Here is a 25,875-nt window from a genome sequence, read left to right as displayed (position 1 = left end):
GTTTTTGATGGGAAATCATCCCAGAAGTTTAAATAAACAAAGCCAATGCCCTACCAGAGACCTCGTATCTCTTATCAAAATAAAAGCTCTAATAAGGTCAGAAAAAAGCGTTGCCGCCAGGGGGCGATGAGGCTTAACTTCGCGGAGCCAGAAAGCTGGCCCGAATAGTTCAACAGAGCCAGTAAACCGTAGCAGGTCACCAGGATTCCATAATTCAGTATTGGACAGTTTTGGAATATAAAGTTTCCCATGTGTGGCAACGGTGGGGAACTTCATTTCCGAGATTAGGAAGGTGCGGAAATCTAGCGGAGAGAAAAGATTGAAAAAAAGATACAAAAAATACCACTCGCCCAACGTGGGGCTCGAACCCACGACCCTGAGATTAAGAGTCTCATGCTCTACCGACTGAGCTAGCCGGGCGGTTGGTTTGAAATCCTGCCTTAATGAATTAAGAGACTATGTCGAACAGACTTCCTGGACCGACGGTGATTACAGGATTTTAGATTTTATTTGACTGCTTTTGTTATATAAGCTAGATGATATGAAACGGCAAAGAATGTAAGCATTATTAGAAATTATTGGAGCGCACTCCAATCACTTTCATAACTTCTTCCGTCTTCCTCTCATTTTTACCAACCTGTACTGATAGACTACAAACTGTTTCTGGAATCCAAGAGTAGTAATCTGAACGTCCTAAGAGTGACCCCCAACTCTGGTACTCCTAGAGCTTCAGGCCTGGTTGACAAGGTGGTTGGTTACCAGCCTAAAGGGCTCAGGTCCTCGAACCCAGAACTGCACAAGGCCTTCTCCGTAACCCGCTAAGACATTCCTCTCCTGTTTCTATCACCTGTTAACCTTGGCCCCTCTTGCCACACTGTGTAGCTGCAGTCCTGAAGGAATTCCCTGCGGTTTTCTCCTTCCTTTTCAGGCCCCTTATGCTCCTTCATTTGTTGTTCTTCTCCGTAATCAAAGTTTACACACATAGAAAAGGGAGGTGGGAAGGGGTGTTGCAACTGTATTTTAACATAAAATGTTTGACAACCACTGTAATATAGAATCCAATGATTTTTGTGTATTTTGTTTACCACAGACTGCAAAAGTTCATTGATTGTAATATGCTAAACAAATATCTGTTTAAAGAGAATACCAACAGTATGTTCCAGCAGTACGGAAAAAGTGTCCCTTCTCCATAAACAAGCAGAGCCCCTATTCCTAAATAATACAGGAAAACGCAACAAGGAAAGCCGAAAAAAACTTGTACAAAATTTTCCAGCCTCACAACTGTATACGCAAATATTTGATTGTTCCATTTGAACCCATTTATTTGATGTGATGAATAAATGATGGATGACATTGAATTGAGATGTGACCATAGTCTTCCTATACATTTCATATGGCCACAACCGTGGAGTTGGAACTTCTAGAATAACCAGAAATATTTGGCTTTGCAAGAGTCAATTTATAGCTGTTGGAAAAGTGAATAAGAGCCAAAGCTGAAAAGTACTTGCCTCTCTTAATTAAATTATCAAGTTATTTGTTGGAATCAGGTGCATACACAGCCTACATCTACATGAATATACAACAGTTTAACTTAACAGCAAATGTACCAATTTCTTGTGGGTGAGTTTGACTTAACAAAAATTCAACAAGGTTAGCAGACAAAACCTGGGCTCGTCCGGGATTTGAACCCGGGACCTCTCGCACCCTAAGCGAGAATCATACCCCTAGACCAACGAGCCATCGGCTTTTCAAAACGGATTAAACATTTCACTTCTCGCTCTTCATTTGTGTTCAGTTTCATTTGTAGATGTACATAACTATAAATTACATTTACCCCACTGTTTCTCTTTCCCTTCTACCCTCTCTTCCTAGTTTCAAAAACAGATCGACTTGGCTCAGAACTTCCCTGGATTTCCCCGCAGCCCAGTTCTTCGAAGCTTGGTTTGTATAAAGCCTATTTCTCAAAAGTCGCTGATCCATCCTTTGTAAGAAACAACCGTGACGTTTACTTAAAATGCAGAAACTTGTAGTCTTCTTCAAATCTACTGAGTCAAAGTCCCTGCGGGGTGAGGCCCAATAAGCCCATTTTTTACAAGCTTTACATATCTTAGTATTTTCGACGAAAATAGTGAAAATTCACTCAACGGGATATAAAGCTCTGAGGTGGTGAAAAAAGAAAGAAAATTCGTTGTTCAAGGAACAAGGGGATACATAATTAGGGTCCTGAAAGTCGATTTTAGTGGAAAACGAGACTGATTCAGGAGGCGTTAACATCAAGGAGTGGATGGAACAGAGGGACAACTGGTGTCGATCAACCTGGACCGAATGGTTGGTGACAGACGGCAAGGCGGATTCTGGAAAAGGGCTTAGTCGTTTCTTACTTAAAAAACAAACAAACAAAAACGACAAAATTCAAAGTAGGAAGAAAACTGTTCTCAAGGTGAGAATCCTCCCTTCAGATGAAGGATGATCTAGTCAAATAGGAATCCTCAACTGAGCAATCAGAGATCATTCACACTTGCCCTGCATCTTAGTATGTTTTCAGACTATTTTGAGGACAGTGTTTGGCCACTAAACAAGCTGGTGACAGTTTTTCCTTCTAATGAATTTAATAATTCCTAAAGTGTTCTGCTCTTCTGTCCATGGAATTTTACACACACACAAACACGAATATACGGTGTCCTGCTGCTTTTCTGCTTCTCTAGGGCAAAACTTCGAGCACTCTGACTTACCCAGAAGACAAGTGGCCCAGACTCCCTCGGATGGTTTGGTCTTGTGGCAAAATCATGCAGCAGGTTGTCTCGTAGGTCAGTCCCAGAAAAGTAAACTATGGCCCGTACGGGGATCGAACCCGCGACCTTGGCGTTATTAGCACCACGCTCTAACCAACTGAGCTAACCGGCCACTTGCCACCTCACCCGTATTCCAAGCTTTAATAACAAACTATTTCGATTCTTGCTATTTTGTTTGTTTATTTTGTTTTGCTATTATGAATAGAATGATGTATCTGAGCCACCGGATTTACCTACATCAAAGAAGCCTTCGTTCTTTTCCCATTTGTCCTACTTTTTCAGCACCGTGACTCAGCAACAATAGCCTCTACTCCCCTTTCAGTGTTTCCGGACCAGTAACCGTTCCAAGTTTCCAGGTTGTTCCTCTTCGGCCATATGTACGCTGGGTGTGTTTTGCTGCGTTTTCAATTTCATTCATTTTAGATAAAAATATCCTAAAATTCCTCAAGGTTATCCTGCTTCCCTCTCTACACATACAGTTCTATACTTCGTGGCTAAAAGGGAACCATAGAAAATTAGACTAGAATACAAAGTATTCACACATGTTTTTAAGGTATGATTTCTGATCACTTACGTAAAAGGACCTGGAGATGCCGGGGATCGAACCCGGGGCCTCATACATGCGAAGCATGCGCTCTACCACTGAGCTACATCCCCGACCCCAAGAGTAGCTGTTTGCAGTTCTTCCCAATGCTTTGAATTGGATTTTTCCTCCTCTCTAATTCTTAAGGTTTTCTGAATCCTTAAGTTAAATTATTCTTTGCGTTTTCAGTGGAATCTTGAAATGGTTAATGGGGCAACATTCATCGGCATCCCTAGTGGAGACAGCCTTACAGTAATTGCACCCCTGTCAAGCACTTAACATAGAGACCGAAGGATATCTGACGAGGAAAAAAAAGAGTGGGACTGTCCTTTTAAAGCTGCTGCTGCTTCTTTTTTTCTTCTTCAAAGATAGCTGAGACCCAGTACGAAATCATATCGCTCCCTCAGTCCCTCGACCGACATTCAGGTGTCCAAAGTGCGACCGAAAGATGATTTAATTACCCTTAAAATTATCAGCTTTGGGTTGACTTCTTTTTGAAAGTATTTTGAGCCCAGATATAGAATATTTGACTTATTTCTCTGGGAAACTTAGGAACTAAAGGCCAACATTCTACAGTTTTTGACTGCGCTGAATTCTGTATAGTACTATCGTATATATCTCTATGTATATGCAACATAGAGATATAGTGCTTATTTATGCATACAGCGTTTATCTATATTAGAGAGTGGAAAGAACTGGGGAGACATTATAATTAATGTAATATGGTTATATCTCGGCCTAAAAGAAGACTGTGGCTGAGTTTCTATGTCAAGTAGTTTCCGAATAGCCATCTCTGAACCTTCGGAATCACAGTCGAAATGTCTAAAATGGGGCGTCTGAATGTATACATAAATTGACTATAGTCAATGTAGTAGTACTGCCTTATGTGAGCCCGGATAGCTCAGTCGGTAGAGCATCAGACTTTTAATCTGAGGGTCCAGGGTTCAAGTCCCTGTTCGGGCGGCTTTGTTTTCTTCCCTCTTCTTACATGTTTATCCCCCAAAACAGTAACGGAAAAAGGAAGGTCAAATCATAGACTGATTTCACACACACACACACACACACACACACAGGAAGGGATTATGAGCATGGCATAGTTATGTAGAAGGGCCTTTTAGCCAGAAGTCAGAGCACACAACATTTCACCTAGATTCTGGAACACAATTAAAAGTTTCATTGGTCACAATGTATCAAAGGCCAAACTCTGTCTTGGAAAGCAACCAATGTGCAGAACTGCTCTCTCTTTTCCTACACTGACGAGCTCTGCTCAGCGCTAAGCTTTGAGGATGTCCAGGTAAACTGTACAGAGGAGGTGGTACCATACTCAGAACTCATGGCCCAGGGACAGAGCTTTCCAAACTTCTTTGGCCACGATCAATTCATACTTTAGTTTACATCTGGACCCCTACACAAACGTGTAACAGGAACAAAAAGTTGCCTGAATTACCACTTACCTGTACATGTATTGCATTCTATTTTGGATTCTATGTTTGTCTAAAAATGCTGGGTGATACCCATCTTTAAATTCATTTTATATCACCCTCATTTGGAATCACTGGGCTGTAGGGTGATTAAAAAAAAATGAAATTTAACATACAGTACAGAACAATAGGTACTATGCTTGTTACGAGACCAGGCCCATACTGCTTGCAGAATGACAGACCAATAAATTGAGAAACTAGTTTTTGGGGCAATGAATAGCAACAGTATTCAGTGTCAGCAGATGGTGGACTAGTGTCCCAAAGAACCATCTTCTCTGAGTTAGAAATCAGGCTTCTTTTATACTAAAGAAGGGGATGGGGCGAAGTCCTGGTTCTGGGAAATATTAATTTCTTCCTTCCTGCAACCATTCACAGGCGAGCCTAGTCAGGTGTCCTGTGAGCTAAACAAAGATATTTTAGTTTAACATTCATTACATGGGAGGCAGGGCTCCCAGAAATGAGCTCTTACCTATAATTTAAGCTAATAGCCAACATCCCTTTAGTGACTAACTTGTAGCAAAAGCAACAGAATACAAAGGTGAAAGTAATTTGTTCTTTCCTATTACACCCTGAGTAATCTGCCTGCACTGCCTTTTCCTCTAAATCCAAGTTCTCTCCTCTAGAGACTCCAAAGCCTCAGGTCACCTCAGCACAGGGGCACCAACACCATCTCTGCCCTGTTAGGAACTACTGAAGAAGCATAACTTGGCTTTTGGTAATTCCCCAAAGTGGAAATTTCATCCTAATGCATCCAGCAAATAAAAGACAAATAAGATTTTACCTTGCTATTAAAAATTATCAAGGACTTCCCTGGCAGTCCAGAGGTTAAGAATCCAGGCTTCTACTGCAGTTATCAAACAATTTCTAAAACATCTAGAAAAGAATAACAGATCACTACTTGTCAGTTGACTTGCTGGCATGGTAGGCAGCATATCAGTCTCATAATGTGAGAACCCTGGGGCCTTCCTCAGAGAGTGTAGCATTTGCAGCAAGAAAAATACTGCAGAAGAAGTAACCCAATCTGATCATCATTATTATTGCAATGAGTCACACAAAAAATTTCTCCTTTAAGCACTTACCACCTTAAAACTTTGATAAGGCCACTCAACTGTAGATGAAAGCTTTTTCTGTCTCTTAGAAAGTGCGTTTGGGCTGTGACCCCACAGATTTTTGTTTTTTAATAATGCTTACAGTTTTTTTCAAAAGAAAAGAAACTTCTAACTTGAATTAAACATGATAAGTGGTGAGGGGGGTGGTCACAAAATTGAATATTTTCAAATGTTGAGCTGCTACACATCTTGAGAAGATGAAAGACTTACCAATATATCAGTATGTATAATTAGATGAGAGTCCAAGGATTCTACATGCAGCCTTTGGGGAAGTTTGAGATAGAAAGAGAAGTCAACCACTTGAACTTTTCCATTTTGCGGCTTGGATCTTGGTGGGCTAAAACACCACCCCTGTTGAGGTGTGTGCCAACAACAAAGGTCTACCTGGATGCTAATCCAGATGCTACAACAAAGGGCTATGTGGCTAACTGACAGACTTGCCAAGAATGTTACTCCAGTTCCAGGAGGTGAGCAGTTTATATGTTAGTTATAAAATGACACTGTATTAAATTATATACAGACAAATTATATCTCCATTCTATACTATTCTCTTGATCTCTAAACCTGTCCCCATTAGCCTGTATATCTTCAAGCACTTAAAATCAAATGACTTCTAGGTAGAGGATTATTTTTTACTATGTGTAAAATAAATAAGCTACAAAGATATACTGTACAGCACAGAAGATATAGTCAATGTTTTATGATAACTATAGAGTATTGCAGAGAAGGCAATGGCACCCCACTCCAGTACTCTTGCCTGGAAAATCCCATGGATGGAAGAGCCTGGTGGGCTGCAGTTCATGGGGTCAGTAAGAGTCGGACACGACTGAGCGACTTCACTTTCACTTTTCACTTTTATGCATTGGAGAAGGAAATGGCAACCCACTCCAATGTCCTTGCCTGGAGAATCCCAGGGACGGGGGAGCCTGGTGGGCTGCCGTCTATGGGGTCGCATAGAGTCGAACACGACTGAAGCAACTTAGCAGCAGCAGCAGCATGTTGTATACCTGAAACTTATATACTATTGTAAATTAACGATATGTGTGTGTGTTCAGTCACGTCTGACTCTTTGTGATCCTACGGACTGTAACCCATCTGGCTTCTCTGTCCATGGTATTTTCCAGTCAAGAATATTGAGGTGGGTTGACATTCCCTTCTCCAGGGGATCTTCCCAGCCCAGGGATCAGATGAGCATTTCCCACACTGCGGGCAGATTCTTTATTCCTCAGCCATGGAGACTTCAATTTGAAAATATATTTTTAAAAAAGTAATTCTAATCATTTGCTTTACCAGTCAAAACGTGCATCCTCCACTCATAAAGCCTAGGTAACTTGAGGTAGTTCCACTGGTTAAGGTACTGTACTATAAGATTAAAAATGTTTTATTTTTTGTGTTAAAAGTGTTATAAACCTATTACAGTACAGTACTATGTAGCTGTTTGTATTAGCTGGGTACCTAGGCTAACTTTGTTGGACTTAACAAACTAGACTTAACAAATACGCTCTCAGAACCAAACTCGTTCATGTGTAGGGACTAACTGAATTTCTCTCCAACCTGTTTCTTTACTCTTATGCTTCATCTAATCTCAACTTGTGGCTGCAGGGTTGTGTAAAGACATGGGCACTCTCTAGGTCTTTTCACCAAAGGTCATGGTTAGAGCTAAATCTTTTGTGCAAAGCAGCCTTTGAGTTTTTCCTTGCAAGGATGAATGGTTTAGAAACTAAGGAATCAAACTTTGGAACTTTTCACTTCTGCTTTTTTTTCTACTCTTCTTTTCAGATAGGTGAGCTTTTTCTCTGTCTCTGGAAGCTGAATACCATCATTCTCTGGTGAAGGCAAGGCCCTTGTCTGTCTTTTAGCCTTGGCACATAATCAAAGCTCTAAAAATATTGCTGGATAAATCAAGAAATTTAATCCTTAAAAGCATATCGTCTTCTCTTTCTTTTCACTTTGCCAACCCTGCATTCCCTACAAGCACCCAATTCAAGCTTTCCTTTCCTTTATACCACATTCGGTTAGAGTGTGCAAACAGCACTTTTTAGCACTCACATCTAAATGAATATATATATATAGCTAAGTATGTTATATATTTAGTTACTGGTTTTCCCAGTTGCTCAGCAGTAAAGAATCCACCTGCAATGTGGAAGACATGGGTTCCATGCCTGGATTGGGAAGATCTCCTGGAGAAGGGAGTATGTTATTAAATAAAATCAATTTAGTTAATAACACTTTCTTATATATTTGAAAGTTGCTGAGAAAGTAAATCTCAAAAGTGTCATAAGAAAAAAAATTTGTAACTGTTAGGTGATGGATGCTAACTAAGCTTATTGTAGTGATCATTTCACAATGTATACAAATAGTGAATCATTATGTTGTACATCTGTAACAAATACCATACTGTATGTCTGTCATACCTCAAAAAAAATTTTAATGACTAAATTAGTGGCTTGAACATTTATCTTTGTGCTCTTTCAAGATTTCATATGCTTAACTTCATCACCTAAAAGAAATTTGGACAGATGTGACCAAAGTAATAATAAAAGTACTAATATCTACACGTGTGGTGGGACTTTCAATGTGCCAGGTACTGTGTTAAGCATTTTTGCTGAGTTTCTTAACTTGGGGACTGGTGAACTTGGATAGGGAAAAAAAAATTACATCTTTAAAACCCCTAACCTCTAACTGAAATTTTGCATATCCTTCACGGATGAATGTAGGCAACGAATTACAGTCAGAACTGTAGAGCAGAAGAACTGTTACATTTCCATATCCCATACTTGAGATACAAAGTATGTTACAGATATCTCATACTTAACTGTTTCAAAGTTACAGTAGTCATAAGATGGGTCTTGATGTTTAATATTTAATAGCTGGAATCAAGATTGCTGGGAGAAATATCAATAACCTCAGATATGCAGATGACACCACCCTTATGGCAGAAAGCGAAGAGGAACTGAAGAGCCTCTTGATGAAAGTGAAAGAGGAGAGTGAAAAAGCTGCTTAAAACTCAACATTCAAAAAAAATGAAGATCATGGCATCTGGTCCCATCAATTCATGGCAAATAGACAGGGAAACAGTGGAAACAGTGACAGACTTTTTATTTTATTGGGCTCCAAAATCACTGCTGATGATGACCGCAGCCATGAAATTAAAAGACGCTTGTTCCTTGGAAGAAAAGCTATGACCAACCCAGACAGCGCATTAAAAAGCAAAGACATTACTTTGCCAACAAAGATTCATCTAGTCAAATCTATGGTTTTTCCAGTAGTCTTGTATGGATGTGAGAGTTGGACTATAAAGAAAGTTGAGGGCTGAAGAATTGATGGTTTTGAACTGTAGTGTTGGAGAAGACGCTTGAGAGTCCCTTGGACTGCAAGGAGATCCAATCAGTCAATCCTAGAGGAAATCAGTCTGAATATTCATTGGAAGGACTGATGCTGAAGCTGAAGCTCCAATACTTTGGCCACCTGATGCGAAGAACTGACTGGTTAGAAAAGACCCTGATGCTGGGAATGACTGAAGGCGGGAGGAGAAGGGGATGACAGAGGATGAGATGGTAGGATGGCATCACCGACTCGATGGACATGAGTTTGAGCAAGCTCCGGGAATTGGTGATGGACAGGGAAGCCTGGCGTGCTGCAGTCCATAGGGTCGCAAAGAGTTGGACACGACTGAGCGACTGAACTGAACTGAACCGAAAAAGTACACATTGATATACCGCAAATTATTTTGTTTGGTAGCTTTTTCTGTAGTATAACTGCTTTTCTTTGTTATCCTATTTTAATGCTTTTTAAAATGTAATTTGAGAAGGGCTTCGTTGGTTTCAGCAGGAGGCCTGAGTGCTCCCAGGCACCTTGAAAGCCCTGCACCAGCGGCGACCTCCTAGTGCTGGCAATACCCTTGGCCCAGACTTCACTGAAGGGAACTCGAGGTTGGAGCTCGGGACCGGAAGCCCGAAGGTCTGCGAAGAGTGTAAGGAGCAATCCAGGGGAGAAAACTTCACGGTTTTGGCCTCCCCCATCAGCCTAGGGAATCAGGATGCACTCCAGCGGGGTCTGAGCGAGGCGACCGAGCAGCGGGGACCTCCGTGCGGCCTAGGTTTGCTCAGAGGTGTGTCCCGGCGCTTTGCGGCCTCAAGAAGAGGTGAAGAGGCGAGGACATCAGGGTTCGTGTCCTCGTCTTGGGGCAGTTAAAGTATCATGCCTGTATGACCCTGGGTGGAAGGCGCAGCGGGGCCTGGAGAGGAATGACGTACATTTTCCAAGGAGCACTATGACTGTGTTGAGAGAACAAGAGCAGACCCGGAAAGTAAGTTTCCCTCCCTCTTCTTTCCAACTCTTCCAGGACCAATGCCTCAGTTTTGACGGTCAGAAATTTTATTATTGAAAACGCTGGATCCTCAGTCTGTTTCGTGTCAGACACCCAAATTCTCAAAGTATTAATAAACCAGGATGTTAATTTATGAATTTACAGATAAGAATGTAAATGCTAAGTGGATCAGGAGCGTGGGCAAGAGAGGTTTAAAGGCTACTTTGTAATTTCCAAATTTGCTCTTCTCCACTTCAGAAATATTTGTCTAAAAAATTCTCCTCCTTGTACAGAAATAGTATCCCTTCTAGCTTTATGTTGCTAGAGATACACTAAAATTCTGAATTCCTATAACCACTTTCCCCCTTTCAAATTGTCCTTGCATTACTAATCTTCTTCACTGGAAATTACAGCTGTTTAGCTTGTAGAATATTGTTACTTAACATTTGATTTTTTTCCTAATGGTATCTGGGGAAATTCCTTAATCAGAAACACCAAATTATTCTTTTGGATGGATTACCTTTGAGGTTGGGTTACCAGTGATCTTAACAATAAGGAGCCTTCTAGATCCTGGAGTTATACACCTGGGTCTTAATCTGGATTTTACTTACTGTAGGACCTCAGGGCAAATTATTTAATTTCTGTTTGCCTCAGTCTCACTAAATGCTAAAATGGGGACAGTAATATGATTCAACTCATACAGTCATGGAAATAAAATTATACATGTAAATCACTGAGCAGAACAGTGTCTGGAAAACAATAAGCACTTAATGAGAAATATCTTATTACTGTTGACTAACTTCTGTTTTCATTTCACTGCTTAGGTGTCAAAATGCCTCAGAAAGTGTACTCTTTCATGCTCTGGCAACAAGGGTCAGGGCCTTCCTTCTGTGGGATTATCACAACAAACACCCAGTGATGACTTGAGTTTGATTTTGGATTCTTGACAACAGGGAATATTGATCTTTGATACTGTTCTGTGGTTTGGCAAAGAGAAAACACACATATTTGTAATATACCAAATAAAATGGAGTGGGAATAGTTGAACAGAGACAGGATAGTAATACAGCATGATAAAGTAGAATTTTCAGCAATTCAGTTGGGACAGCCATCTAACTGGTTTCCTCCTTCAACTCCTTACACCCTACTGCCCATGCATCAGTCACACACACGCACACAGATAACTTAGATTGTGTAGATTCCCTATTCAGAAATTTAATGGCATTCCATCATTTTCAGAGAAAAATGACAATGTGGAGAGTCTTCCATTTTCTGGCCTCTCACTATCTCTGCAATCATATCAACTGTCACTCTTATCCACCCTCACTCCAATTCAGTCACTTCTGCCTCCTTGTTCTTCCTCGGCACACCAAACACATTTTCATCTCATCTCTGCATTTGATTTTCCCTCTGCTGGAATGCTTTCCCCTCGGAGACACATGTCTTATTCCTTTACTTCATTAGAAGCTCTGCTCAAATGTCATCTGATCAGAGAGGATTTCTCCAACCACCCTATCTAAATAGCACCCACTTACTCTTGATGAAAGTGAAAGAGAGTGAAAAAGTTGGCTTAAAGCTCAACATTCAGAAAACTGAGATCACGGCATCTGGTCCCATCACTTCATGGGAAATAGATGGGGAAACAGTGGAAACAGTGTCAGACTTTATTTTTTTGGGCTCCAAAATCACTGCAGATGGTGATTGCAGCCGTGAAATTAAGATTCTTGCTCCTCGGAAGGAAAGATATGACCAACCTAGAGAGCATATTAAAAAGGAGAGATATTACTTGTCCAACAAAGGTCCGTCTAGTCAAGGCTATGGTTTTTCCACTGGTCATGTATGGATGTGAGAGCTGGACTGTGAAGAAAGCTGAGCACCGAAAAATTGATGCCTTTGAACTGTGGTGCTGGACAAGACTCTTGCGAGTCCCTTGGACTGCAAGAAGATCCAACCAGTCCATCCTAAAGGACATCGGTCCTAGGTGTTCATTGGAAGGACTGATGCTGAGGCTGAAATTCCAATACTTTGGCCACCTCATGCGAAGAGTTGACTCACTGGAAAAGACCCTGATGCTGGGAGGCATTGGGGACAGGAAGAGAAGGGGATGACAGAGGATGAGATGGCTGAATGGCATCACTGACTCGATGCACATGAGTTTGGGTGAACTCCGGGAGTTGGTGATGGACAGGGAGGCGTGGTGTGCTGAGATTCATGGGGTCGCAAAGAGTTGGACACAACTGAACTGAACTGAACACTTGTTTATTTAAAGCACTCCATCACATAAATTTGTGTATTTTCTACACCCTCCCCCACTAGAATATCAACCTGGTGAAACCAGAGACTTTGTTTTGTTCACTGCTGTACTCCCAGCACTTGAACAATGCCTAAAACTAGAAAAAGGAAAGATTTAACGACTGTAAAGAAACAAAACAAAACAAAAAGAATGTATGGTTATCTATGTAGAAAGCCAAAAAGAATATACAGATATAAGAATGAATTTATAAAGGCTGATGAATCAACTTCAGCTGAAAACAGAAAATATAGTAACTAAAAATATATTGTATAAAGGTAGCATCCAACAGTTTACTGTCTCTAAGAAATATTAACAAAAGAAAACGTTTAATGGAGAAAATAATAACTTTATTGAAAGATATTTTAAAAGCCTAAATAAATGGAAAATTATACCATGTTCATGAATTGTAGGACTCAACATTATACTTAATTTATAAATTCAATACAAATCCAATAAAAATTTCAACTTTTCATCTGTTTGATTTGGAACTTGTCAATCTAATTCTAGAAGTTGTATAGAAAAGTAATTGGCTAAGAATAGCCAAGATACTCCAAGGAAGAAAAGTTTGTTGATGTTGAAGGTGGAGGTGGAATTGTCCTGAGATATCAAGACCTTTTTCTAAAGTGGTAGTACTCAGGATTGTATAGTACTGCCACAAGGTTAGACAAATTGATCAGTGAGTCAGAACAGAAACCATCAACAAACTCCCCCACCCCTCCACACAAAGAAAGTTGATTTATGAAAAGAGTCAGTGTTATAGATCATTGGGGAAAGAATGAACTTTTCCAGAAAATTGTGTTGGAACAACCACTTACCATATGGAAAAAAACATAATGAATTACTATCTCATGTTTTTGTAAAAATCAGTTCAGAGAGGACTAAAGACAAATGTGAAAAGCAAACTATAAAACTTTTTAAAGGCAGTAAAGAGTAGCTTTATGACTTTTGATTAGGAAATGATCACTCCCCTACCACAAAGCTAACTTGTATCCAGCTTTAAAAGAGACTTTCCAAAAATAGTTATTTCCAACAGGACATGGGTGACATTCCATAACATCTTACAACTTTCAAACTCCCCTCTCCAAAAAGTCAACAAAGTCTGTTGCTGCAATAAACAGGAAAAAATTTCAAAAAGGGTGATTATTTTACATGAGGCATTGAAGAGATTTTCACAGGTCAACTCCGACATGGAGGAAAGGAACTAAAAACTCCAGGATTATTAATGAGATGATCCACAAACTACAAACAGGAATCCTGGTTCTTCTGAGCAACACCATCTTGATGTCATCACCAGAAAGCCTGAGTATTGTTACCTGATGCAGCTGATTCTAGGGGTGTCAAGGCCGTATCATGATTCCTGGTTTCAGGAAGTCAAGAATGTGCTGATGACATCAAGAAAGGAGAAGACATGAAGTATTTTTTCTCCACACAGTAAGGCTTCTGAGCCATAGTGGCTGACATGCGTGAATGTCAGAGAATCTCTCCCGGGAACCAAAAATAATCTTCAAATACGAGGATAGATACTTCTATTTCCCCCCATTTCAATCTAGCTTCTGAAACATTCTACCAGTGGTTATTTACCCTTTCCACAAAAGACAACAATGAAGTATCTTGTGTGCTAACAACATAACTTAAAAAAAAAAAATCTACATTTTTATAAAATTTGATTTAAAAATAGTATTTCAAACAGCAGAGTCACTAGAAGTACAGAGCTATCAAAAAGGTACACTTCATTTGGCATCCCCAGTGCCTTCTGCTTTCTGTGACTGGACTGTAGAGGCATCTCGGTTTTTCGCAGGGTTGTTCCCATCCTTGCTGACTTCTGCTTTCCCCTTTCTCCCTTTGGCCAGCTTCTCTCCCTTCTTTGCAGGGGCCTTTTTTGGCCTGGGCTCCGGTTTTGGAAGGGCAGGTTTAGCAGACAACCGTGCTGATCTCCTCTGTGGCTCATCCTTCACCTTCCCTTTGTCACCTTTAGCATCGCCTTTTGCCTTTCTCTTGGGCATGGTGGCAGCAGCGCTCGGCAGCCCAAGGGGTTCTTCTGTCTTTCTCACTGTTCCTAGAAAGATTTCTTTGACAAGACACAAAAAGTTAAGTCATAAAGAAAAAGACTGACAAATTTAACTACATTAAAATTCACATTTAACTATATTAAAATTTGTAATTTATATAGCAAAAAGATGTGTAAAAAAGTCAAGTTACAAGCTGGGGAAAGATCTTCATAACACATATAACTGACAAAGGATTAGAGTCCAGACTATGTAAAGAATTCCTACAGCTCCATGAGAAAAGGATGAAAGGAAAATTTAAAAACAATGGGCAAAAGTATTAATAAGTACTTCTTAGAAAAAGCATGAATGGTGAATAAGCAAATACAAAGGTCAACCTCATTAGTAATATGGGTGTGAATACAAAAATCAAAGGATATAACATTTCATATCCATCAAATTGGTAAATTGTCTGACAATATTAAGGGCTCAGCAGATGTGGAACAATTAAAATGCATACACTTCTAGGGTGTGTGTTCATATGTGTGTAAATTAGTGTGTGGCATTATTTAAAGCAATTTCACCTCTAGGTGTTTACTTGGAGGAATTCTTGGAGGTGTGCATAGGAGACCCCTACAAGAATGTTTATAGCAACTTTGTAATTTAAAAAGAACATAGAAAGCACCCAGTGTCCTTCAACAGAATAAATACATTTTGGTAATATCTGCACAAGGAAATACTATTCAGCAGTAGAAATGAATAGACTACAGCTACATGCAAAAACACAGATGAATCTCAAGAACACAATGTTGGGCAAAAAACAGAGTTGCAAAATGGATCTACAGTATAGATCCATTTCTAAGTGTAAAACTAAATGACTTTTTCTATGCAGTAAAACTGAAAAGAGCAAGGGATAAATATAAAAATCCAAACAGTAGTCTCCTCAAAGGGAGCTGAGCAAAGGATGGTGTTCATCCAGAAATAAGAGGGGGTGGGGAGTTCTTCCCTTAAACTAGAAGAGGGTGGGGAATGAAACATGAGTAGTACACCATTATTCTCTATATGTTACAGAGAGTAATTTTGTGTGTCTGCTCAAGAATAAAAGCCAGTTAAAAAAGGCGGGTAGCCCAGAGCACAGATTCAAGGTCATACAAAATAGAAATGATTTATTTTGAGTCTCGATAATTAGGACTTGGGCCCATGGCTGGTATTCAAACACTATGGAAATTTTTTAAAGCTTTAGGCCAAGATTAGCTACTCATCCTTGTGTCCCATCCTTGAAAATGTTACCTGGGGAATTCTGTAACCCTATGCCCTGCCTTACTCTATAATATTTTATTTTAAAAAAAAAAATTATCTTTTATGTAAATTGCTCCAGAGTTTTGTTTGGTACTTCTGCTGGATCTCACCATCTAGGTAGAGTGGGCAAACTTAGTCCTTGAGTAAACTCAGACTTTTTTTGAGCAAACTTAGATTTGATTTTTATGTTTCTTGGCTAACAAAGGCAAGTGACCACCTGTAAATGGTACTAAAACATCAAATTACTATTTTTTCACTATGACTAGAATTTCTGGAAATTTTGTCATTTTCCTTCCTTCTTGTGGAAGAGAGAGAGAAATGAGTTAAAGTAAAGAGGCTCAGTGGTAAAGATCTGTTTACAATGAAGGAGATGCCAGTTCGATCTCTGGGTCGGGAAGATCCCCTGGAGAAGGAAATGGCAACCCACTCCAGTATCATTGCCTGGGAAATCCCAGGACAGAGGAGCCTGGCAGGATATGGTCCATGAGGTATGGCAAGTCATTCTCTTCCATCTCACTCCAGTTTGTTTCTTAGCCCATGTCCTGTCCTGGGAATGCTCACAGTCTTTCCTAGGCTCAGTCTTCATGTTAGATCCCTTGAAATCCATCCCAAGCAGAGGAACCAGGATCACCACATGTCAAAGGCCCAAACACAGCAAGTGACAACAAAGATAAATTCAAGAAAAACAGGCCACAAGCTGGATTCTGGATCTGGAATATGGATTACATCCTTGAAACTCACACTTAGGAAGTTTATCAGGAGAACAGGTGACTGACCTTACAAATACAGGAGATAAATGCACAAATAATGAAAAAGCTGGCAGGATAAACATTATGTCATTTTCATGAAGGCCAAGGAGGTCGGGGAGGAAAAGGCTCTCATTGCCATGTATTAATATAAAATAAATTACTTGAGGTAGAGTACAGGGAATTTTTTTAGGGCAATGAAACTATTCTGCATGCTACTAACTGTAATGTTGGATAATGACATTATACATCAGAGAAAACCCACAGAAGTACATACAAAGCATGACCCTTAATGTAAACAATAATTATAATAATTAGTTAATAATAATGTATAAATATTGGCTCATCCATTGTAACAAACATACCACACCAATGCAAGTTGTTAATAATGGAGGTAGAGAGAGAAGAAATATATGGGCACTCTCTTTCTGCTAAACCTAAAACTGTTCTAAAGAAATAAAGTCTACCAGTTAAAGTTAAACAAAAACATTTTAAGAATTAAAAAAGAAAGAAAGAATTTGCTAGGTGATAAAATATATAAGTCACAGGACTATAAATATTCCATCATGCATGTGAATGAAAAGAAAAATTATTAATTGGCAGATAAATCTTTTCTAAGATTTTTTTTTTACTTAAAAAATTTTTAACTGAAATATAGTTGATGTACAATATGATTTTAGCTTCAAGTGTGGCAGATAAATTTTTAAAGTAATATAACTTTGGGGAATACAGAGATAGGACTTTCAATGGTATCAACAAGGCAAGAAATTATCAAGACAGATACTGAGGTTTTTTTCCCAAGACATGGCAACAATTTTAAAAGCTTTAGGAATCTAACAATTCCCTTTTGTTAAAATAACATTTCTCATGGCAAAATTTTATTAACAGACAATAGAACAAGTTTGTGAAAGTTCTGAATCATTGGAATTCATTTTGTAAAGAACTGGACTGAAATTCTTGAGAAAATCTCAATTTAACTCTTCATTTAACCAAACTGCTTGTTTTATGATGTGGAAAGGTATCTCTCTCAGTAGCCTTAAGGGGGGAGGGAATGTCCTTTTTTTTAAAATCCTTTTCTTAGCTACGAAGATTTGTGTTTTTTTTTTTAATATTAGAAAAAGACCTATGATGTTTAAATATACTGAGAGAAACAGCTTTAAAAAAAAGACTAATAGAGAAATAAAAAGCAAATGATGTTTTTCTTCTGTAATAAAAATATACAAATGGTTAGTAAGATGAGGAGATACAGGTGTATTAAAATCTTCTGCAAAGTTAACTTCTGGGAATTCCCCAAACTGTGTCAATAACATATAAAATACATCAATCTCTGTCCCCAGAAATGGGCTGAATTTGTCCACCCCCACAACCAAATTCATAGGTTGAAGTCTTAACCCTCAGTACCTCAGATTGTGACTGTATTGGGAGATGGGGCCTTTAAAGAGATGAACAAGTAAAATGAATTTATATGGGTGGGTCTTAATCCAATGACTGTCATACTGGATATTAGGACACAGATAATACAAACAGAGAGGACCACGTGAGGATACAGTAAGAAGATGCCATCTGCAAGTCAAAGAGAGAGGTCTCAGAAGAAGCTGAACCTGCCGCCACCTTGATCTTGGACTTCCAGCTTCCAGGACTGTGAGAAAATAAATATCTGTGGTTCAAGATATTCAGTCTGTGATGTTTTGTTATGGCAGTCCTAACAAACAAGTACAGGAGGAAAGAGTGTAAAGGCCTCAGTGACTTATGATACATCTTGTATTAGATTAATTCTGATGTTTTGCCCAGCTCTCAAAATCTTTTTTCCATGCTTTTTTCTCTTTCATCATGAGCCTGTCTCTACTATCCGAGGACCAAATCCCACCTCATCCCATACGCACCCCACACCATCCCCAGCAAAGTCACATTTTAGCAGCAGCCTTTTGCTTCTTTGATTGTTACTGAACTGGGTTCTAGGAAGTTTGTTCTAACTTGGGTTCTGGTTTCAATCCCATCCCAAAGTCAGAAAGCCACCCTCTTCTCTCCACCTCTTACTTATGGCAAGATAGTGCCTTGGCGTTGGAGGGAAGACCTGGAAAATGGTTACAACACCAAGCTTAGGAAGGAGACAATAAAGAATATAGTATAAATAAATAAAAGAGCCTATTCAAGGTGCGGTACACTACAGGAGAAGAGGTCACACAGTGTCACTCTCCAAGGCCTATTTGTTCTCCACATTCCAAGGTGGGCAGACTGAGCTTCTACATGAGGTTAAGTGAGAGAGACTGGGGGAGGGAGGGAGGGTGAGTAGGTGAAGGTAAGAAAGGGCAGAGTGTTTAAAAGGGTAGGCCTACGGCTGCATTTTGTCAGAACACACCTGATTTGAACAGAAGGAGAGAGCCATAAGCTTCCAGACAAACTGTGACCCATCTGCAGCACGTTGGCTTGGGGCACACTCAGCTTCCCTGCTAAAGGACTCCTGTTCCTCAGCATCAGGGAAAGATGGAGAGGATGAATCCTCATCACCTTCTAGGCCCCTGAAGCCCTTGTTCCTCTCAAGGCACCACATTAACTCACCTGTATTTCTGAGTAGTATAGAGGGGATTTTAAGTGAAAATGTCTTAGATAAGTTTGTATTGAGCACTTGCCAAACTTACTGTCTTGCTAACAAGTGAAACTATTACAAGATGATAAAAGCATGGGTCTTCCAGAGAAGGTATGAAAATGGAGGAGCAGCAGGGCTGGGGAAGGGATGCCTATACACATTGCCTGTTAAAAAAGGGAAGGGAAAAAAAAACACAAACAGTTCACAACAGTTCATTAGGTAAGGATTGTCCTTTCTTGTCTTAAGTCCATAACAACATCACATTCATATTAGTCATTTGAGGGAACCTGGAGCAATGTGATCTGAGAGACTAGGTTTGGCTAACTGTTAGAAATAGTAACAATAATAGTATTAATTCATCTAACAAGAAGATCCTGAGGATATACCCAAGGCTGTTTGGTATTAGACAGCAAGACTTCTTTCCCAGAAAAGCGTTTGATTGATTCACTTAACATGGAAGCAGGTCATGTCACAAACAGAGTTAAGAAGCCAGACCCCAGGCCACAAATCCTGGTTTTAAACAAGTGCTGCCAGTGACTTCTCAAGCTTCAAAGCAATACAGAATATCCACAGCTGGCCCATTTCTTAACTTTGGAGTCTTTTTTCTTGTTGACAGGGAAAGGCCAAAGTGGAGGCAGACTCAACCCTTCGGTGTCTCCTTTAGGAGGGGGTTCTCAGTCGTGAGGCCTCGTAAGCTGGGGAAGGGCGGTGAGAAAGAGTCCAGGCCAGGGCAGCCCAGCCCACAGCCCTGCTGGCCCAAGGTTTTTAAATCCCCTCCTTGCCTCCCTTTTTTTCTGCCCTAGCGTCTCCGTGAGGGGACTTCTCATCCCTGAAGGACCTGAGATCTCTCTAACCTTCACCTCCCGGATTCCGCTTTTCCCAAAGATTCACACTCGAAGCCCAGGACAGCCACGGCAGCTGTTCTGGAGAGTGGAAGGCAAGGTGGGGCTGTCGGGGGCCCGAGGTCACCTAATCACGACAAGGGCCAGATTGCAGAAGGGTCGCCAATCTACGGAGGGCAGCGGGATTACCCCGGTTTTCCGGAGACGCAAGCTCAGGCTCCCCGGGTACTCACCCGAGTCTCGCGGCCGTCCGAGGGGCGCGGGACTCCCAGCTGCCGGCCTGCAACGCCGGTGCCCGGGGCTGAGGCAAGGCCGTCACGGACCGCAGGCTGGCGAAAAGACGCCCGGAGCTGGGCGCTGCCGGGAACAGGAAGGCAAGTCAAGGCAAGGATGCGCTTCCGGGGCTGCGGGCTTCGGGCAGCCTCGCCGAGCCGGGGACCGGCCGGCTCTCCCCGCGCGAAGCGTGCGTCCGCTTCCGGCGGCTCCCGACCCACCCTGAGCAGCGTGGCCTCGGCACCACGGCCTGGGGCGAGAGAAATAAGAAAAGGAGGTGTCAAGATTTTTAACTATCTTTATAAAGGCGCGCCAGTGTCGCTAAAGAAAAACACTTGTTTCCGCCCGGTTTCGAACCGGGGACCTTTCGCGTGTGAGGCGAACGTGATAACCACTACACTACGGAAACCTCTTGGAAGTGGATTTCCTCCGCAGATCCTTTCTGCTAAAAACAAACTCCTCCCATTTCCTCCTCCTCTTCCGATTTCTCATCTTTATCTTTGCAATTGTGCATTGTTAATACGCGAGTGGTTCTTCTACTACTCTCCCAAATGAGAGCGGCCAATTAGATGCGCAAAGCCCCTGCAGCATACAGATCTGAAGCCAAATTCTTAATACATTCTTATTCTGGAAATGACCGGATAGGGAGAAAAAGAGACTTCAATCCCTTCACTCTTATTTTTCTCCCCACCCCCCTCACTATTACTTTCAATCTGAACTTTTGGATTTTAATTTCTTTCTCTTGCCTTACTGCTGCTGCTGCTAAGTCACTTCAGTCATGTCTGACTCTGTGTGACCCCATAGACGGCAGCCCACCAGGCTCCCCCATCCCTGGGATTCTCCAGGCAAGAACACTGGAGTGGGTTGCCATTTCCTTCTTGCCTTACTAGGTTAACCTTAAACCCATCTTTCAGTCAAAATGGACTGGCGGGGCTGGGCGTGTCACCGAGCCCAGGCACAGTTCTCTGTTCGGCTCTGGCTAGCGCCACCGCATGGTCGGACGCGGAATTTGCTCTGCAAAGGAGTTTTGACCCCACTTGTGGTCAAAAGCGGGTCCTTCTCGTTCATGAGACTTACAAACAGAGGAACTTCAAACTTCACCTTGCAGTGGATTTTTTTCTTTTTTTTTTTTTTTTGCAGTGGATTTTCTAACTCCACTCAGTTTCTCAGTGGTCAGCAGAGGTAAAGAAGGAAAAGTGAGGATGCGCGCTACGAGCCAGCCAGGAGTCGAACCTGGAATCTTCTGATCCGTAGTCAGACGCGTTATCCATTGCGCCACTGGCCCTCGCACGTGGGTGGTTGGGAGGCGGACCTGCCTTCATCAGAAACTAGGCGGCGGCACACGTCCACTTTTTGGAGTCTGCTCCTGGGCCTGAAAGCCGCGTTTTCTTGGCTAGTTCAGACTGCAGAGCGTGAACTCTCTGGCGGCCATTTCGTCTGCAGGCGCCCCAGCGTCTTGCTCCTTTCTCAGGATGTCTGTACCGACCCCTGCACCCTCTCTGTCCCCAAATCACCTCTCCATTCATTCATTCATTCAACCAATATTACCATTTAAGGCACTGGAAAGACGACTGAAGAAAACAAGTTGTGATCTTTCACCTCAAGAAGATTGCATGAACGTAGCTAAGACTGTATTAAAACACCCAATAAATGAAATAACCGTGATAAGCACTTGGAGGTAAAAAGAGAAACAGAAAAAATAATTTAAAAGTCCATCAGGCAAAGGGATGAAGATAAATATGGGTATCTAGGAAAAGAGCCATCTGGAACTGTGGAAAATTCCAGGGCAAAATCCTGGAGGTGGGAGCGTTCTTGGGACGTTTCAGCAATGTCGAGGGGGCCAATGCCGGGCAAGAGAGGGTAGGAGACCTCGGGGAGATAACCTCGGGCCTTGTACGCCCTTGTTTGGACCTTGGCTGTTACACCCTAGGAAACTAGAAGCCTTTGTAATGCCAAAATCTTGGCTCTCTGTGCACCCATGCTGAACAGAAATACGGAGGCAGTCATGCAGGAGAAGGAAAGAGTGGCTTCACTTCTTTGCCAGGCAAAGGGGGAACACAGTAGGCTAGGGCCTCAAGAACTGTGCCTCGCCCCTCCTTCCGTGGTGACTAGGGAGAAGTTATACAGTCAGGCAGAGGTGTATGATAAGGATCAAGGCAGTAACAGTCTAGCATTCTTCTTCTGCCAAGTTTCAAAAGGGTGGGGTTGCTGACAAGATTCGGGTGTGTGCCAGTCTCAGGTGATCCGGCTTCCTAATTCTGATGAGCCTCTCTGGTCCCTTTAATCTTGCTTCAGGTGGTCTCCCGGCTGCCCCTCCTTTGATTAACACTGTTCGAATCTGCTCTTTGGAACTCAGAGAGGGTCATGGAGGCTGGGGTCTTACCTACAAGAAATGGGGGACAAAAAGGCCTCCCTCCATGCCTAGGATCCCTCTGCTCCACATAATATCTGCAAAGACCTCCCTTCGTTTTGAAGGTTTTGTAAGGTGTTTTTTTTTTTTCTCTCTTCTTTTTTTGACTTCCTCAGATTTCTCTGGTGTTCTGACATGAGCTGAGGCCTGCTTTCATTTTGTTTTTAGAGATCTTCTGCTGGGTCTTTTCTGAGGGTTCCAGTTTCCAGTCTTTTCTTCAGGGCTTGTCCCAGCTAGAAAAAGAGAAACAGAGAGTCCAGAATAAACATAACCAGTAGGAAAATATACATGCATTTCTAGAAATTGGCTTATATGATTGTGGTGACTGACAAGTCTGAAATCTGTATTGCTGGATGGCAGTCTAGAAAAATCTCGGCCAGGAGCTGATGCTAAAGTCTTGAGACAGTTTCTTTTTCCTTAGGAAAACCTCCATTTTGCTCTTAAGTCTTTCAACTTGTTAGATAAGGGCCATGCACATTACTGAGGATAATCTCTTTTACTTATAGTCAACTAATTGTAGATGTTAACCACATTTATTAAATACCTTCACAGCAACATGTACAGTACAGTTCATTTGCTCAGTCATGTCCAACTCTTTGCAATCCCATGGACTGCAGCATGCCAGGCTTCCTTTCCCAACTCTCACATCCATACATGATGTATATTAGTGTTTAATTAAATAACTGCAACATGTACATTAGTGTTTAATTGAAGAACTGGGCTCTGTAGACTAGCCAAGTTGACATGTAAAATCAATCATCCCTGTGGTGGAGTCTCCTCCTCCCTGGGTCACAGTGCACTATTCTTCCAGTTCTCTCCCAGGTATTTGGGAAATAGTAGCACTGCCAGCTATTTCCACTCTCAGCAGTCTATGACACAGAGATCTACATCTTCTCCAATTTCAGTTGTGTGGAACAGAGCCAATGTCAGGGGCCTGTCCATGGTCTTTGCAGATCACATCCAGATTTCTGAAAATGATTGCTCTTAGTCTCACATTTTCTCCCAAGACTTGTCTCTGGTTTGTTAAAAACTCCTTTGACTTCTCAGAATTTCTGTGCAAATTTTGAATACGTGCCAGTCAAAGGAAAAACCCAAACCAAATATTACTGGTTCTGCTGTCTTTCTAAATGTCCACTCCAGCTTGGACAAAGTCATGTTAGGTGTGACTGTGCTGTTTATGATTATCTTGGAAAATTCCATGGACTGAGGAGCCTGGTAGACTGTTACTGCCTGGTAGACTTCCATGGGGTTGCAAAGAGTCGGACACGGCTGAGCAACTTCACTTTCTTTCTGGGTCCAAGCACATTGATAAAACGATGGTTAATCTTATATTATTAAAGAAATCAGTGCTTACTTATTTCATGGAATCAATCAGACTGTGCGTCAAGTTCATAGACTCAATTGTTTTATTAAAAGAAATCTAGCAGAGTCAGGGCTTTTTAACCTCTCCCTCACATCATGTTTGCAGGCAGAGATTAATGCCAATGGCTGGTTTAGAGTGAGACAGAGATATCCTTCAGTACTGTTACAGTTTAAAAATACCGGCATGTTAATTTCAACATTTTCAGAATGGTCACAGATTTCAAGCACGCAGCCCATTATAATTACAGGTTCATTTGGGAAGTTACTTTCAGAGCTTTGAAAACAATTTGTAAAACTCTTGCTAGTTCCATTAAAGTCCTTTGTCTAAGGACATATCTATTTCATAGAATAGAATGAATTTCGAACAGTTACAAGTACACAAGCACGTATGAAAATATAGTACTTCTTGTGGATGCTCTCAATTTAACAGTTTTATCAAGTAGATCCTTTGGATAAGTTATCGAACAAGAAAGCTTCTCTTCCTCTAGCTGCAGAGGAGAGGAGATTGCTCCTTTATCTCTTTCCAAGACTAGGTTTTAATAATGAAATCTTGAATTTTTTAAAGATATGACTCAGTCAAGCAAGAAGCAGGCAGGTGGGAGCCAATTTTACGGAAAGAAATGAGGTAAGGAAGAGCTCGAATTTTAATTAAAATCCATGAAATAAAGAACACAGGGCGTTCTTTCTGCAGGGACTAGTTCCTGGTTCAGAAAGGGTTCTGGTGCAAATGTGTTACACGACTCGGAGGGGTGTTCTCGTGTAAATGTGGCTAATTTCCTTTCCTCCAGGGGTCCCAGGTCATACTTCACCCAAGGAAGCCTGAGCTGCTGAACTCTTGCCCTTCCTGGCAGTTTCCGGAGACTTTTCTGGCGCAGCCCAGAGCTTCAGGCTCGCTCCCGAGTTTCCCTTACCTCACTCCTGCACGGAGCGTCTCAGTTTTCCTATGGCTGCGCGGTCTTTTAGGTCTTTGGGGGAGAAGCAGGGGTTCATCTTTAGGATTTGGGAGATTGTCTGGAGAGCTCGCCCGAGCGTCAATACAAGGAAATACATGCAGGGGGCGGGGGAAAGCTAAGATTATTCCTTTTCTATGTTGATTTGGAAGCTGGCAAGCGTGTTGGCTCCGTGGCTTAGCTGGTTAAAGCGCCTGTCTAGTAAACAGGAGATCCTGGGTTCGAATCCCAGCGGGGCCTTTTGTGGTTTTCTGCCCGCAAAGGATACGGAGAGTTCAAAAACCCAATCAACTTAAAGTGTAAATTTTCCCTATGGGGTTTCACGAAAGTGCTTTATGTGTCCCTGAGAGTGGGGACGGTTTTATTGTTTACGAAAAAGAAGAGACCAAGATAAATTTGTTTTTCTTTCAGAAGAATTTCTACCTTTCTTTAGTTTTCATGTAATATTTTTTTCAGCAAGTACCAAAGAAGCCAGGGAAAGCCTAAGGCAAAGGAACCAGATTTAAACTACAAACGGCATAATAATCTCTAATCATTCTATTCTTTTCCCTGGTGGAATCTCAAATAATTGGGATTTCATAACCTACTTTCACAATCTACAGGCAATATTTTAATCAAGATCAGCCTCTGGGATGATTGATAAATGTATTATTAAGAAGGCTTGTTGTTGTTCAGTCGGTAAGTCGTGTCTGACTCGACTGAGTCCCTGGGCTGTCGCCCGCCAGGCTTTTCTGTCTTTCACTATCTCAAATTTGCTCAAATTCATGTCCATTGGGTTAGTGATGCTATGTAACCATCTCATCCTCTGCCGCCCCCTCCTTTTGCCTTCAGTCTTTCCCAGCATCAGGGTCTTT

The 25,875-nt window shown here is 41.4% G+C and overlaps 1 protein-coding gene and 8 non-coding genes across 9 annotated transcripts; 2 read left to right on the top strand and 7 right to left on the bottom strand.

Annotated features, from left to right (window-relative positions):
* Positions 1 to 347: 347 nt before the first annotated feature.
* On the bottom strand, positions 348 to 420 carry TRNAK-CUU (transfer RNA lysine (anticodon CUU)). The gene has a single exon. It is a non-coding gene; the product is annotated as a tRNA-Lys (tRNA).
* Positions 421 to 1,667: 1,247 nt separating this feature from the next.
* TRNAP-AGG (transfer RNA proline (anticodon AGG)) lies at positions 1,668 to 1,739 on the bottom strand. The gene has a single exon. It is a non-coding gene; the product is annotated as a tRNA-Pro (tRNA).
* A 1,091-nt stretch (positions 1,740 to 2,830) lies between these two features.
* Positions 2,831 to 2,904, bottom strand: TRNAI-AAU (transfer RNA isoleucine (anticodon AAU)). Its single transcript has one exon. It is a non-coding gene; the product is annotated as a tRNA-Ile (tRNA).
* Positions 2,905 to 3,377: 473 nt separating this feature from the next.
* Positions 3,378 to 3,449, bottom strand: TRNAA-CGC (transfer RNA alanine (anticodon CGC)). Its single transcript has one exon. It is a non-coding gene; the product is annotated as a tRNA-Ala (tRNA).
* An 816-nt stretch (positions 3,450 to 4,265) lies between these two features.
* TRNAK-UUU (transfer RNA lysine (anticodon UUU)) lies at positions 4,266 to 4,338 on the top strand. The gene has a single exon. It is a non-coding gene; the product is annotated as a tRNA-Lys (tRNA).
* Positions 4,339 to 12,524: 8,186 nt separating this feature from the next.
* HMGN4 (high mobility group nucleosomal binding domain 4) lies at positions 12,525 to 20,511 on the bottom strand. The gene is made up of 2 exons (XM_014480376.2): positions 20,260 to 20,511; positions 12,525 to 14,635 (listed from the first exon to the last, which is right to left on the bottom strand). Exon 2 carries the CDS (start codon positions 14,568 to 14,570, stop codon positions 14,298 to 14,300), a length of 273 nt encoding a protein of 90 aa, XP_014335862.2. The 5' UTR covers positions 14,571 to 14,635; positions 20,260 to 20,511; the 3' UTR covers positions 12,525 to 14,297.
* A 124-nt stretch (positions 20,512 to 20,635) lies between these two features.
* TRNAV-CAC (transfer RNA valine (anticodon CAC)) lies at positions 20,636 to 20,708 on the bottom strand. Its single transcript has one exon. It is a non-coding gene; the product is annotated as a tRNA-Val (tRNA).
* An 803-nt stretch (positions 20,709 to 21,511) lies between these two features.
* On the bottom strand, positions 21,512 to 21,584 carry TRNAR-ACG (transfer RNA arginine (anticodon ACG)). The gene has a single exon. It is a non-coding gene; the product is annotated as a tRNA-Arg (tRNA).
* Positions 21,585 to 25,187: 3,603 nt separating this feature from the next.
* On the top strand, positions 25,188 to 25,261 carry TRNAT-AGU (transfer RNA threonine (anticodon AGU)). Its single transcript has one exon. It is a non-coding gene; the product is annotated as a tRNA-Thr (tRNA).
* Positions 25,262 to 25,875: the final 614 nt, after the last annotated feature.

The sequence above is a fragment of the Bos mutus genome, chromosome 23 (genome assembly GCF_027580195.1).
Source record: "Bos mutus isolate GX-2022 chromosome 23, NWIPB_WYAK_1.1, whole genome shotgun sequence".
Classification (NCBI taxonomy): Eukaryota; Metazoa; Chordata; class Mammalia; order Artiodactyla; family Bovidae; genus Bos; species Bos mutus.
This window is presented reverse-complemented; position numbering and strand designations above follow the sequence as displayed.

Coding starts and splice junctions, on each gene's coding strand:
- HMGN4 (XM_014480376.2), bottom strand. CDS start 14,570: ATGCCCAAGAGAAAGGCAAAAGGCGATGCTAAAGGTGACAAAGGGAAG.